Here is a 13,279-nt window from a genome sequence, read left to right as displayed (position 1 = left end):
ATAGACTATATTTCAGTTATGTTTGCCAATTTATGACTCTTATAACTTGGATAGTGGTAGATTTATAAAGCAATGCAGTGCATTTCATCACAGCTGAATAATCATTACTTAGACTGGATATAAAAAGAGTGAAGTATTAGTCACCAATCTCAAATGTCATCAAAAAAAAAGAGAGAAAAGAAAAAAGTGACCCTGATGGAATCCCACAGGTGGTCTTTTCCTTCCTTTGAACAGTTTGTTAGTAAGCAAAATTTTCAAATATAACTCTAGAATAAATAACTTACATATAATTAAAATTACTTGCGAGGAAACATTTCAAATGCAATTTTACCTCATTTTCTGTATGGAGATCAACTTCACCAGCACACTGCATGGAACTAAAAAAATTGCTGAATTTTTCATTAATTTTTTCTACCAGCTCTTTTAAAGGATTAAGCCACCTCTCTTTTACCTGCAAATAAAGGCAATTAAAAAAAAAACACACACAATTTAAAAGGATTACATTCTGATATAAAACTACATAAAACATTTAATATAAATATCAATCTGACCATAAGAACATATATTGCATTTTTAGAAGCATATCATTTCATTTTGCATTATTCTACATTCCCACATAACTAATGGTAAGAACATGACAAAAAGTTAAATATTAAACAATTACCTGTGAAATATTTTCTCTATATTTATCCAGTTCAACTTTCTTTATCTTTAGTTCCTGAGTTAACTGCTCTATTTCTTCTTCTCTTTTTGTGTATTCTTCAACAACCTGGCAGGAAAAAATTATTAAAGATAAATCTACCAAAGGATAAAATTACAGGAAATTTGCATCAATTAAAACATTAATCAAAAATGCCAATGCGTTGTATTGTTTGTATGCTCTTATACTGAAAATGCCATTTTTTATCCTTGAAAATATAGACATTGCAGTATTTTAGGTTAGTCCAACTATTCTTTTTATAAAGAAAAGGCACAGAACACTGTGTTCCTTAGGAAGAATCTATTTAAAATTCTAATAGATTCAGAATCTGGCATTTAAAGCACATTGTTCCTGCTGTCTAGCTTATTATTACCAAGAGCTCTAGTACAGAGTGGGAGGCAAGTTCTGGAGGGAACTGTGTATACGTGCGTGCATGTGTGTGTGTAGGGTGATGGTGGTTGCAGTAGGCAATAGGAAAAGCAGCATACTGTAGGATTCAGTCCTGTGAAGCAAGAAGCTCTTGATCTTTCTTCAGTTAATAAAGCATCAATTTCATCCAATGTGTTTGGAAGATCTTGGAAAGCCTAAAGAAACAAAAAATATTCATCATTATAGATAGTATAGTGAAAACAGTTCAAACAGTTAACAATGTTCTGCTGAGTAAATATCTAATACTATGTGTTCAACGGCATGCTAACACACAAGGAATCAAAGAAATTACAGGGTTTTCTTGCTTTCAAAAGGCTTACACTTTAGACGAAAACAAAAATATACACACTTAATAACACTAGATAATACCTTAGGCAGTGTATTGATGTTGAGTATTAAAATAAGCAGTACATTTCATACTGGCTATGGAATTTAGAGAAGGAAGTATCAGTTCATGCTACAGGAGCTACAAGAGAGTTAAGAGAATTCAAAGGTCTAGAGTTCATCTCTGGGCCTTTAAGCAAATGGCTAAAGAAAAGCAAGGCAGACGAGAGATAGGAGCTTGGAAAAAAGAACAAGCACTGCATACCATGGGGGGTGAGGAGTTGTGTCCATTTGGAATGGTGGGTACTTGCTGAATTGGTAGAATGGGTCCAGAATATGTGGGGCATTGAAAGAGAGCAAGAAGTTAGAACTTTATACTGTACTTATGAAGAACTACAAAAGCATCCTAAGAATCCAATTACTTTAACAGCAGAATTTTGCCACAGTACTATCTTCTGAGTCCATGCCATAGAGACATATTAGAATAGATACTTTCCTGAGATGAAGCAAGCAGTACATTGTTTTGCCAGCACAACCTACAAAGTTCATAAAGGTACAAAATGAATCTTGAAACCTTAAAAAAAATCCTGACAATATTACATTAATCTAATATCTTGTTTTTTAAAATCTTTTAGAAAGCATTTCAACTTCCATAGGCTTTCAGATATTTAAGTATATTTTGCTGAATCTGACATGTCCACTGAGCTTTGAATTCATGAGCACAATATTTATTTAGTATCTTCACTTGACTCTCTAATAAGTATCTTAAATTGAAGATGGTGAAACAGAAATCACTTCACCCATCTTCCCTACCAATTTGAGCAAACCTGTTTCTCCTCTTCAATCATCTCCATTTCAATATATGGCAAAATTCAAGGATTCTCTCTTAACTTTCACCTCAAATCCATTAGCATATCCTATTGGCTCTCTTCTAAATGATACCTCAAATCTATAAACCTTTCTCTCTCCAGTGCTTCCTCTCTAATCCATGCCACTATAATTTCTTGTCTGGTCCAAAGCAATAATCTAAATGGTCTCCTTGCTTCCAGTCTTATATCCCTACTTTATTCTTCATATAGCAAATATGAGTGCTATCTTATAAACTGAAGTTAGTCACATCACTCTTCTGTTTAAAATTCTCTAGTGGATTCCATTTCAAAATAAAACCCAAACTCCAATGGTCTATATAGCCCTATATGATCTGACTTCTGCCTTCCTTTCTGCTTGGATTATAATTTTTTAACTCCACTGAGATTTATTCTCTTCTGAAACATGCCAAATACACTTCAGCCACAGCGGATCTCTTATGAGCTGTGTTCTTTTCACAGCTTTGGAGACTTTTCCTTCAAACTTCACTTGACTTGATTTCTTCTTTTTATTCAGGACTCATCTCAAATAGCATCTTCTCACAGGAGACTTTCTCGACACTCTATCCCATTAACTTGTTTTCTTTTTCTTCTTAGCACCTCCTGCTACCTGACATTATCTATTTGCTTTTTGATTTTTGTCTGCCCCACAGTCCAGACTAGAATGTAAATTTCAGTAGAGAAGAAAGTATATGTCCTGTTCAATGCCTGAGATATATATACATATAAGTATACACATATATATACGTACGTACACACACATATATATACACAATACATTTTTAATATATGAATTATCGTCTAATTTTATTCATTTTAAAAGCATGACTTAAGAACAGAATCATACTACTTTCTGAAAGAAAAAATTAGTACCGATATTGTATTAATATCTTTATGATAACAATGTATTTTGGAGAAGTTCTAGCATATTTTGAGAACAGCTCCTCAATTTGTCTTAAAAATATATACTAAATTCCTACTATGTACTCAGTCAGATTCATTCTCTGCTTTCTGTGTCTGATACTATAGATTAAAATCTTTGAGGATTTGAAAATTATAATCTAAATTAATTTTTTTCCAGTTCTATTTATAGCCTTAGTAGACATTTCATTATCTATTGGAATAAACATTTAAAATTAAGAAAGCCATACAAATACCAGATATTTCAAAATTCATTTTCTATTCATTTTCTCATTGTGATATTATTCTGAGAGAATATTTAGGCAAGGTATTATCCCCACTTGTCAGATAAAAATGTAGGGTCACAGGGCTAAATGTTAATGGTGGAACTTGGACTAAAGGGCGGCATCTCTTTACTAACTGAACGATACATCAACATATAAAATATAGTGGAAAGAAAAGGCTCCTTTCTCCTTTCCTTACCAACAAATGTTAGCCCTAAAGCTTCAGCTACCATTGGACTCTAAATAAAAACTCTAATATCTAGGAAAAAATTTTATTTTGCTTTTGTTTTTCTAAATATCACCTCTATTTGCTGTTATATACCAATTACTGATACCTCTTAAAGGGAGCTTGGGGGGGAATCTTTTATTGGAAGAATGAATGTTATGGTACTAATTTACAAGGTGATACCCATGTTTCAATAACTTTAGTACCAAGAAATAAGACTGACTGCTGCCCAAGTCAGAGTAGAGAAAATGTGCTAAGCAAAATTACATATATACTGTTAAAAATAAGGAAATCCATATTTTTTTTATATCACATGGTTTTCATGGCCCGTTACAATGCCTAACACATTTTAAGATAAAAAAAATATATTAAATGTTAACTTGTAGTATTATATACTTTTTATACTTACTGTCTGATATTCTTGAGGAACAGTCTGCTCTGCACTCAGGTTACACACTTGCCTAGCTCTCTTCATAAGTTCTTTGCATTTCTGCAATAATCTCTGTCTACTTTCATCCAACTCAATGAAATGTTGCTATTACATGAAAAAGAAATATTTTGAAAATGTGTATGTTAAGTCACATTATATATGTTATTGAATTTGACTGTGATAAGCAAATCATCTGAAAACCATACCTCAAATCATGACTGAACTTAAAACTTTAAAATATATCAGCACATTACTACAGCATTACTCTAATCCAGAAGAGCTTTAAAATTTAAATTTATCTCTTTTTGAAACAGTTTAATTTAGCTATATATAATTTTACTTTAATAAAATTTGAAATACAGTATGTAGGCCTCATATCAGAAAACTCAGCACTCAAATATAAGTAGAACCTTTAAAATAGTGTTTGATAGTTTTCAAAATGCCTTTCATACAGTTATTTATTCATGAACACATTCATTCCTTTACCAAATAATTACTGAAAACCTATTAATGTCAGTTTTTATTATGTACTGAGAATGGAAAGATAAGAGGAAACATACATAAAATCATCATAAAGGGAACAGTTACTATTTATTGAAAGCTTATGTGCTAGGTGCTTTACTCGATTCCCTTATTTCTCACAACACTGCACAGTAATACTGTCCCCATTTTGTACATTAAAAGAAAAAAAAAAGACAGGAATTAAGGCAACTTGTCCAAATTCACACATTTAGAAGCTGTCAGGATTCACATCCATGCTTGCTTACAGAATTTATGCTCTTTTCATTACAGCACAATGCCTCTCAGTGGGAGAGAACAGCCAAAGGAAAGCAGAAGAGACTGTGTGGTGGGGGCAGGGGATGCAGGAAGGTCAGAGTGGTCACAGAAGCTACAATGAGTTAAGGTCTTAAAGGACAAATAAGAAATTACTAAAGAGGAAGCAGCAGAAGGCATTCCCAGGATAGGTGATTATAAACATAAAGGCATGGAAGCTACAAAGACCCACGATTTTATGCAACAAGAAATATAATGTGTGGAGGAAAGGTAAAGATGTAAAAGAGTGGCAAGGTGAACAAGAACCAGATGGCAAAAGTTTCATGTGTAATGAGGAAGGCATCATGGAATGCCTTCTGTGGACCAAGCTTTGTTATAACCACTATTGAATATGTTAATTGAATCTTCATTATGATCTAAAAGAAATGTATTATCTCCTTTTTTAGATGTGGCTCACAGATAGTAAGAAACTTGCTCAAGGTTATGGTAATAGTAGATGGGCCAGTTCCTAATAAAACAGGTCTAGCTTACTCTTTGCATTAAAACACCTCCCCCCCACCCCTACCCCCGTGGTAGTGGTAAAGATTGTTAAAACAGTATTGATGTCCCAGCCACATGCCAGATCTATTCAATTAAGTTCTCTGGGGCTAAGGCCTGAACATTTGTATTAACAAGGTCCTCAGGTGATTTTTATGCTCACGAGTTTGATAGCAAATAAATTAAACCAAGACAAACATTATGAAGAGTAAAAGGATATATACTAGACTGAACTGAAAATACAAGTAAGTCTTTATACTAATCTCTTAGTACTGTGGTTTCCTTGAATGAATTCTTCAGTCCTTATACCCTCAGAAAAATAAAATATTAAAGACTCCCAGTCACCCTTGCTCTGTTCGAAGAGCCCATCACACTCAGACGAATGTAAAAGAAAAGACAGCTAGAGAGAAACTAAACACTCCTAAAGTCTTCTATTCTTGCTTCCTATTTCTCTGGACTTTGCTAAATGGTCAGAACATTATGGGAAAGAAAAATCCTTGAGTTGAATATATGGAGTTCTGTGCTTAGGACAAAATCTCATTCAAGAATTTCCTTCTGTTCAGTGGCATATGTCTAATAAAATCTTTACCAGAGAAAATGTTCTTTCTATACGTAACACTTCTATGACATACCTCTTCACATAGCATCTGTTCCCTCCCCCCACCATAATTCTTGTTGAGCTTTCTTTTGGGGGAGGGGGTGAAAAATGGAAAGAAAGGGAGTATACAATTAGATAATGTAAATTTAGGCTAGTGAAAAAGGCTTTATTTAAATTTCTGCCTAGAGTCTAGCCTTTAACAGTTATAGACGACAGAAATATTTTATCTATATAAGATCTAAGGAAAGAAAACAGCAAATTTACAAAATACCCCCCGCCAACATCTCAGAAAATATTAGTCTGTAGGTATATGTTCTAAAAGAAATTAATAAGTATTTTCTCTGAAATTCTTTTTGAGAAAGGTCAATTGTCTTGAAAGGTGTACAGAAATAACTTGACATTAAACAAGTGAAAAGCTTCTCTAAGAGGGCCCTCTAGTGGAAGAAATCAATTATTCACAGAATTTCTTATTAAAACGCATGCTGCACATGAAATTATTTAACACAGTAATTATTCTATTTAACAACTTATTAAAATGAGTCAAAAATGAAAACCACTTTCTATATGAAAGGAACTAAACTAAGTTCTAGTTTTCTAGGTAGCATGAAATTTTACTAAAATACTAGTTGTAAACAAACATTTCTTTTCCTTTAATACAAATACAAGCACCAAATTTAATTCCAATAAAAATGATTTCAAATTCAAATGTTACCTATAAGCTTTAGTGCATAGGAGACAGAATACATATTTTATAAATGTAAAAAGTATGTAATCACTCCTTTTTAGAATGTAAACTTTAAAGTTTTAATGTCAAATTTGAAATTTAGAAATAAGTTCTTAACTGACTTTAATATACAAAATTATAAGTTCTATTTCAAACACTAAACAACGAAGTAATGTCAATACTACTATTTACTTAAGTGATTTTCTCTCAAGAAATATGTATCTCATTTTAAAAATGTTTCCTCTGAAATTTAGGTGATTTTTTTGTTTTTGTGGGGTTTTTTTGGTGGGAGAACTAAGCAGGTAGGCAGATGAGAGAATGTTAGATGAAAGCACAAAATTTCTAAATTTGTTATTAGAACAATTTCTAATTTGTATAATTTATATTAATCCTAATGTAAATTCATACCTTTAAAGGAAATATTGGCTTCATGCTAGGCAGGACACTGAGCACCTTGACATATGTTATTAAACTGAATACTACAGTATCCCTGAAAGTCAGGTAGAGTTCATAAAGCTATAGCTGAAGACAACAACAGGCTTAGAGTGATTAGAAAACCTGCCTGAGGTAAAAAAAAAAAAACCATCTGTCCACCTCCATATCTGGATTCACATGCAGTCACCTTACTAACTTGTCCTAAAATTATTCCAGAAGGTAGTGATATAATTACCAAACAGAGGCTCAACCATTTGCCTTTCTCTGGGAACATTTTCTAGGTCTGGAACCCTGTTTGCCTATGTGCTTTACAACAACTTGGAGAAGTATCAAACTTGAGGGTGGTTAGCTATCTCTAAGTTCCCTTATAAGATGACAATTCTTCCTGAAATTCTGTGTCAATCTTCTTTTGTGAGGCTTGTTTTCATGATTAGGGTAAGGAACAAAACCAAAAGTGGTAGTAATGGTTCCTTAGTGCAACCTGCCATGTGTTCAAAGGAACGAATAGGAAAAAAAATAATTCTTGTTTCAAATGGAGTAGGACAGCAAGAGGAAGAGTAAGAACATGTATGAGTAAATGCTAGCAAATACGGGAAGAAAGAACAAGAAGAAAAAAGAACAAGTAAAAGAGAAAGTGAAGTACTGTACACTACTTTACTATGTATTCTTTAACTATCATTCCTGACTATATAAAATGTGTGGTTAGTGACTATGGTCAGTCAGCAACAAATTTATTAAGAATATAGTGCAGCAAATAAAAGAAATAACCTTATAATAGGGTTGGTAAAACAATTATAAATAAAAAGCATTTAATATTTTTCAGATCAACATATGAAAAAGGAAAGCAGAATGGTACAAAATAAAGTCAAGGGTTGTACCAAGTAAGAGTAGTATGAAAAAACTTGCCAAGGGTGTGTGAGGGGGGTGGTAAGAGGCTGAGAACTGAGTGGGTATTATTTCTAGGTAACAAAATCTAGAGACAAGCAGCTAACTAGGCCATCTTTGTAAAAAATTGTGACTCAAAGACTGAAAACAAAACTTCCAAGAAATTTTCCTACTATGCAGCTCCACTCGAAAGGAGTATTTCTGCTGCTACTAACAGAATAAATGATAAAAAAATATCCTGTCAGTCTATACCCAATCTTAGTACATGTGAACAAAGGCTGTGGGAACAGTATCTCTCACTATGTCAAAAATGGGTTAAAGTTTGAGCAAATGCTTACTCCAAAGTCATCACCATTTTATACGTTTGTAAACATGACACAAACCCATAATTTTCTTAAGTTCTCATTAAAACTTAATTCAAAAATAAAACTTCAGGCACCAGGATCAAATACTGTATGGCATAACTCAACTTAAGGCTCTATACAACATCTGCATGATAGGTCAATTTCTTCATGAAATCTCTTCTATAACACCACTTCCTGTACTGAACAACCAAGTTCATAGGCTCAATCAATGAAGAAAATTTAACATGGGCTCTACAACTATTTGCCAACAGAACACAAAATTGGCAGATGACTTTCCTCATATTCCTATGAAATGAAAACTGATGAGGTTCTCCTTTGGTAGTTAGTTCCATATCCAGCCACCACCCCAACCCCCTACAATTTGGGTACTATAGCTCTGGTTTCTTTTTTACTGGATTTCTTCTATATATTCCGAATGACTTTTGCTATTCCTGTTGCCTTCCTCCCATCTCCCTCCCCAACTTTTTTTGGTGGAGATGTGAGAGGAAAGGAATTTTCCCATCTTCCAAGCCTCTGGCTCAAACTGAACTAATTCGAGCATAACAAATCTGACCTTCAGCCTCCTTTGGCTAGGTGTTTGTGCTTGCCTATTCTAAGATGCTTATCTGCTAGCAAAAATTTTTTTTTCCAGTTTCTTCTAGCCATAAGCGTTTTCAGGATGCCACAGAGTTTGAAGAAGCTAGCTTCAGGATAATAAAGATGCTATTCTACTTTTATCTAATATTTCCATTCATCACTGCCATCCTATGTCTATTATTTCCTACAACCTATTGTGTAAGGACTCTTTCCACAAAAAGATACTATTATAAGTTCACTTTTACATGACAGGTTTGTTTCTAAAATGTTAAGTGTAAAGTGGATTACATACAGACCACCACCAGAGTAGTAGAATCTGAGAAAGTAAAAGAATGGATGAGGAAGGGTACAGGGGACTTCGAATACATAAAAGGTTTTAAAAATCTGCAACAAATATAAAATATAAAAGACTTCAATGAAACAAATGATAAAATCCTAACTTAAGTTTCTTAAGGTCGTTTCAGCTTTGAGATATAATTGATGAATAAACTGCAGATAAGTGTACAACTTGATGAGGTTGGACAAATATATACACCAGTGAAACCATCACCACCATGATAATGAACATATGTTAACTTCAACAGCTTTATACCCCTCTGTAATCCATCCCACTGTATCCTCCCCAGATAATCACTGATTTCTTTTTGTCACTAGGCATTCTGCATTTTGCAGAATTTCATATAAATGAAATCATATAGTTTTTTGTTCTAGCTTCTTTCATTCAGTGTAACTGAAATCCATCACTGTATCAGTAATTCATTCTTTTTTATGGCCGAGTGGATATAATTTGTTTACTCATTTAACTGTTGCTGGACTTTTGTTTCCAGTTTTTAGCTATTACAAAAAAAAGCTGCTACACACATTCATGTAGCAGTCCTTCCTGGACACATGCCATCATTTCTCCTGGGTATATACTAAAAGAAGACTGGCTGGATTACATGGCAGGTATATGTTTTGCATTTTAAGAATCTCTCAACTGGTATTTCCAAAGTGGTTATACACTTTAAATCTTTATTAGTAATGTATGTTGAGTTCCAGTTGTTCCACATCCTCACCAGCACTTTCGTACGCTCAGTCTTAAAATTTTAGTCATTCTAATGGGTCTGTGGTGGTAGCTCATTATTATAGCTTTAATTCACACTTTACACTGACTAATAAGATGGGGTATCTTTTCATGTGTTTATTTGCTATCCATATGCTTTCTTTAATGAGGAATATGTTGAAATCTTTGTACATTTTTTAGATCGGGTTTTTTTGTCTTCTTTGTATTAACAATTTTAAGAGTTCTTTTTACAATATCCATCAGGGGTTAGCAAACTTTTTCTACACAAGGCCAGTAATTAAATATTTTAGGTTTTGAGAGCCACATATAGTCTGTCACATATTCATTCCACTAAGGTCACTAAGATTTTTTCCAAAAGTTTTATAGCTTTAGTTCTTTTATTGCTAAAGTCCTTATTTTTAAGTCTATGACCCACTTACATATGAGGTAAGGGTTGTAGTTCAATTTTTGCATATGACTATTCACTTGTTCCAGCACTATTTGTTAGATTATTCTTTCTGCACTGAGTTGCCTCAGTATCTTTGAAAAAAATTTGACCACATGTACACACATATACATGTGAATCCATTTCTGAATTCTCTAGTCTGTTCCACTGATCCACATATCTACTTTTATTGCAAAACAATGATGTCTTCATTACTTTAGCTTTATATTGTCTTAAATTAGGTAGTGTGTCATCCAAATTGTTCTTTTTCAGTTTTTCTAAGTCCACTGAATTTTAGAATGAACTTTTTTATAAAAACTAAAAATCCTGCTGGGACTTTTATTCAACCCATAAATTTGGGAGAGAACTGACATTTCAACAAATTCCGAATCTTTGCTGAAATCTATTAAGTCTTATTTGATCTTCTGTCAGCAAAGATTTATCAATTTCATTGTATAAATCTTATAAATATATCCCAGAGTATTTAATATTTTTGATGCCATTGTATATAGTATTTTTTTTTATTTTAATTTCCAATTATTCACTGCTAATATATGGAGCCACAACTGATTTCTGTATACTAAACTTATATCCTGCAATCTTGCTAAATTCACTGTATTCTTGGAAACTGGTAGTTTTAGAGCAGTGGTTCTGAAATAGGGGCATTTTTGTTCCCTAGGATATATCTAGCAATGTCTGGTAACATTTTTGGTTGTCATAGTTGGGGTTTGGGAGTGTGTACTGCTGGCACGGAGCAAGTAGAAGCCAGAAATACTGCTAAATAGTCTACAATGCACAGGACAGACCCCCACAAAAAAACTGTACAGTCCAAAATATTGATAGTGCGCTGAGGTTGAGAAACCCTGTTCCAGTGGCTTAATCAAACCGAAATTTAATTTTTTATAACATTATTTCATAGGTGGTGGTGTATTATTCTTTTATCAGGATACACATAAATAAATATCTGGCTATCTTTTTGTGATGTTAGCAGCTAATGAGATCCACTGATTAGCAGCTGCAAAAAGATAATACTCTTAATATAATCTCTTCTGCATTTATTATCTGAAATACTTCTATAAAGAAAAGTATCCTCTCATTATTTACTTCTGGTAAAGAGAAACTTTCCCTCATCACATTTTGTTTACCCTAAATAACAGTTCACACAGGAAAGGAAGGATAAATGCTAGATTCTTTCTTTGCCATTTTTCAAAGTAATGAGCCGGTTTCCCAATATCCTCCGAAGGTGACCGATATTATTTTTTTTAAAGCATCATTATGAATTCATGGAACAAGATATTTTGATGTGTTTCAATCTATTATCACTTCACCTATGGCCAATAGGAGATTCATGTTAGTTCCTGAGTTGTTGTCTTTAATAATTTCTTTGCTTTCTGGTATGACTATATAATTGAGGTTACTCTTACACATTCTTTCCCTGGACTAGAATTGGCTGTTTCTCTAAAGGTTCAATTTAGTGAAAAATAGTAATCAGAGGCCAAAATCTTGTTGTTTTCAATAGAAAGAGCTAGGAATTTTTTTTTCTTTTAGAGAAAATACACTGAGTTCATTATTTTTAATTCAAATTAAATATTTCAAGGTTATTATCTTTGTTTTATATCTGAATCTCTTATTCTTGTGCTGAAAATCTAATGACATTAATATAATCCCTGTTTTATCCTATACTGTTAACAGTTTCAGAATAACATTACAAATATTATTAACAATATAAATGAAAATAGTACAAGATTTCTTTGTAATTCTTTTTGTCCTTAATAGCCAATTTGTTTTACGTCAACAGGAATAATTTTTTCTGTGAGGTTATATTGCCAAGTCAAAACAAAGTTAGATTCGTTTGTTTCATTTAACTTTTGCTAAATTTGTCTCACTGCGTTTCTTCATTTCACTAGTAGTGATTTGCATCCTTTACAATAACACTATAATCATAAGTACAGCATTTTCTTGAGTTCTGTGAGTCATTCTAGTGAATTACTGAACCTAAGAGGGTGACGGAAACTCGAATTTGTAGCCAGTTGGTGAGAAGTGCAGGTGGCTCTGGGGACCCTTGAACTAGCAGCTGGTGTCTGAAGTAATGGCAGTCTTGTTGGGTGCTGTGTCCTTACTTGTACAGTCTGATGCTATCTCCCGGTAGTTTGAAAATATACTGTAGTACACCAATAGGGATACCTTGAAACTTAGTTTTGTTATATATGTTGTCCATGGGTTTGTTGTTGTTACGTTGTATTAGTTGCTCTTCTATTTTGGGGAAAGAATTTGAAAGACTCAAAAACTATGCCACTGTCCCTATCATTTTGTTGTCAACTTTTCTTTGTATTTTAAATTAACTTAGTATATCACATTCCGCCCCTCTCCCTGCATACTATTTCAATATTTATCATCATTTCACAGAGAGTAAAAGGAGATTAAACTGACAAGATTACACACTAAGGCCACTCTTAGTGTTGATTAGAACTCATCTGCAGTTCATGAGATGTACAAACTACAATTAAAGTTGCTGCTTGGTAATAATAGTGACTGGAATTTGTATGGGTTAAGAAACCAGACAGAAGACTTTAGTTTCCAAGTTACTAAATCAAATATTGATTTCCCTTTTTTGATTATTACCACCTGTCCACCAACCAACTAACAAAATGCATAGCATATTTCGAATGTTGCTTCCTTATCAGCTTAATGCACTAAATTTGTAAATTAAAGCACATAAACTGCATACTACAAAAGATG

The 13,279-nt window shown here is 33.1% G+C and overlaps 1 protein-coding gene across 4 annotated transcripts in view; it reads right to left on the bottom strand.

The window, feature by feature from the left end:
• SMC5 (structural maintenance of chromosomes 5) overlaps nt 1–13,279 on the bottom strand; it is an 83,607-nt gene that overhangs the window by 6,413 nt on the left and 63,915 nt on the right. Inside the window, exons 18-22 of one of the 4 annotated variants that reach the window (XM_039838095.1) lie at nt 4,139–4,264; nt 1,719–1,787; nt 1,189–1,284; nt 665–769; nt 332–451 (exon numbers count right to left, since the gene is read on the bottom strand). In XM_039838095.1, coding sequence (XP_039694029.1) covers nt 332–451; nt 665–769; nt 1,189–1,284; nt 1,719–1,787; nt 4,139–4,264 — 516 coding nt within the window. Of the gene's footprint in view, nt 1–331; nt 452–664; nt 770–1,188; nt 1,285–1,718; nt 1,799–4,138; nt 4,265–13,279 lie in introns of those variants that run through there. The other 3 variants (XM_039838171.1, XM_039838243.1, XM_039838329.1) reach the window with 3 other exon arrangements.

Source organism: Pteropus medius, unplaced genomic scaffold (assembly GCF_902729225.1).
Source record: "Pteropus medius unplaced genomic scaffold, Ma_sr-lr_union100, whole genome shotgun sequence".
Classification (NCBI taxonomy): domain Eukaryota; kingdom Metazoa; phylum Chordata; class Mammalia; order Chiroptera; family Pteropodidae; genus Pteropus; species Pteropus medius.
This window is presented reverse-complemented; position numbering and strand designations above follow the sequence as displayed.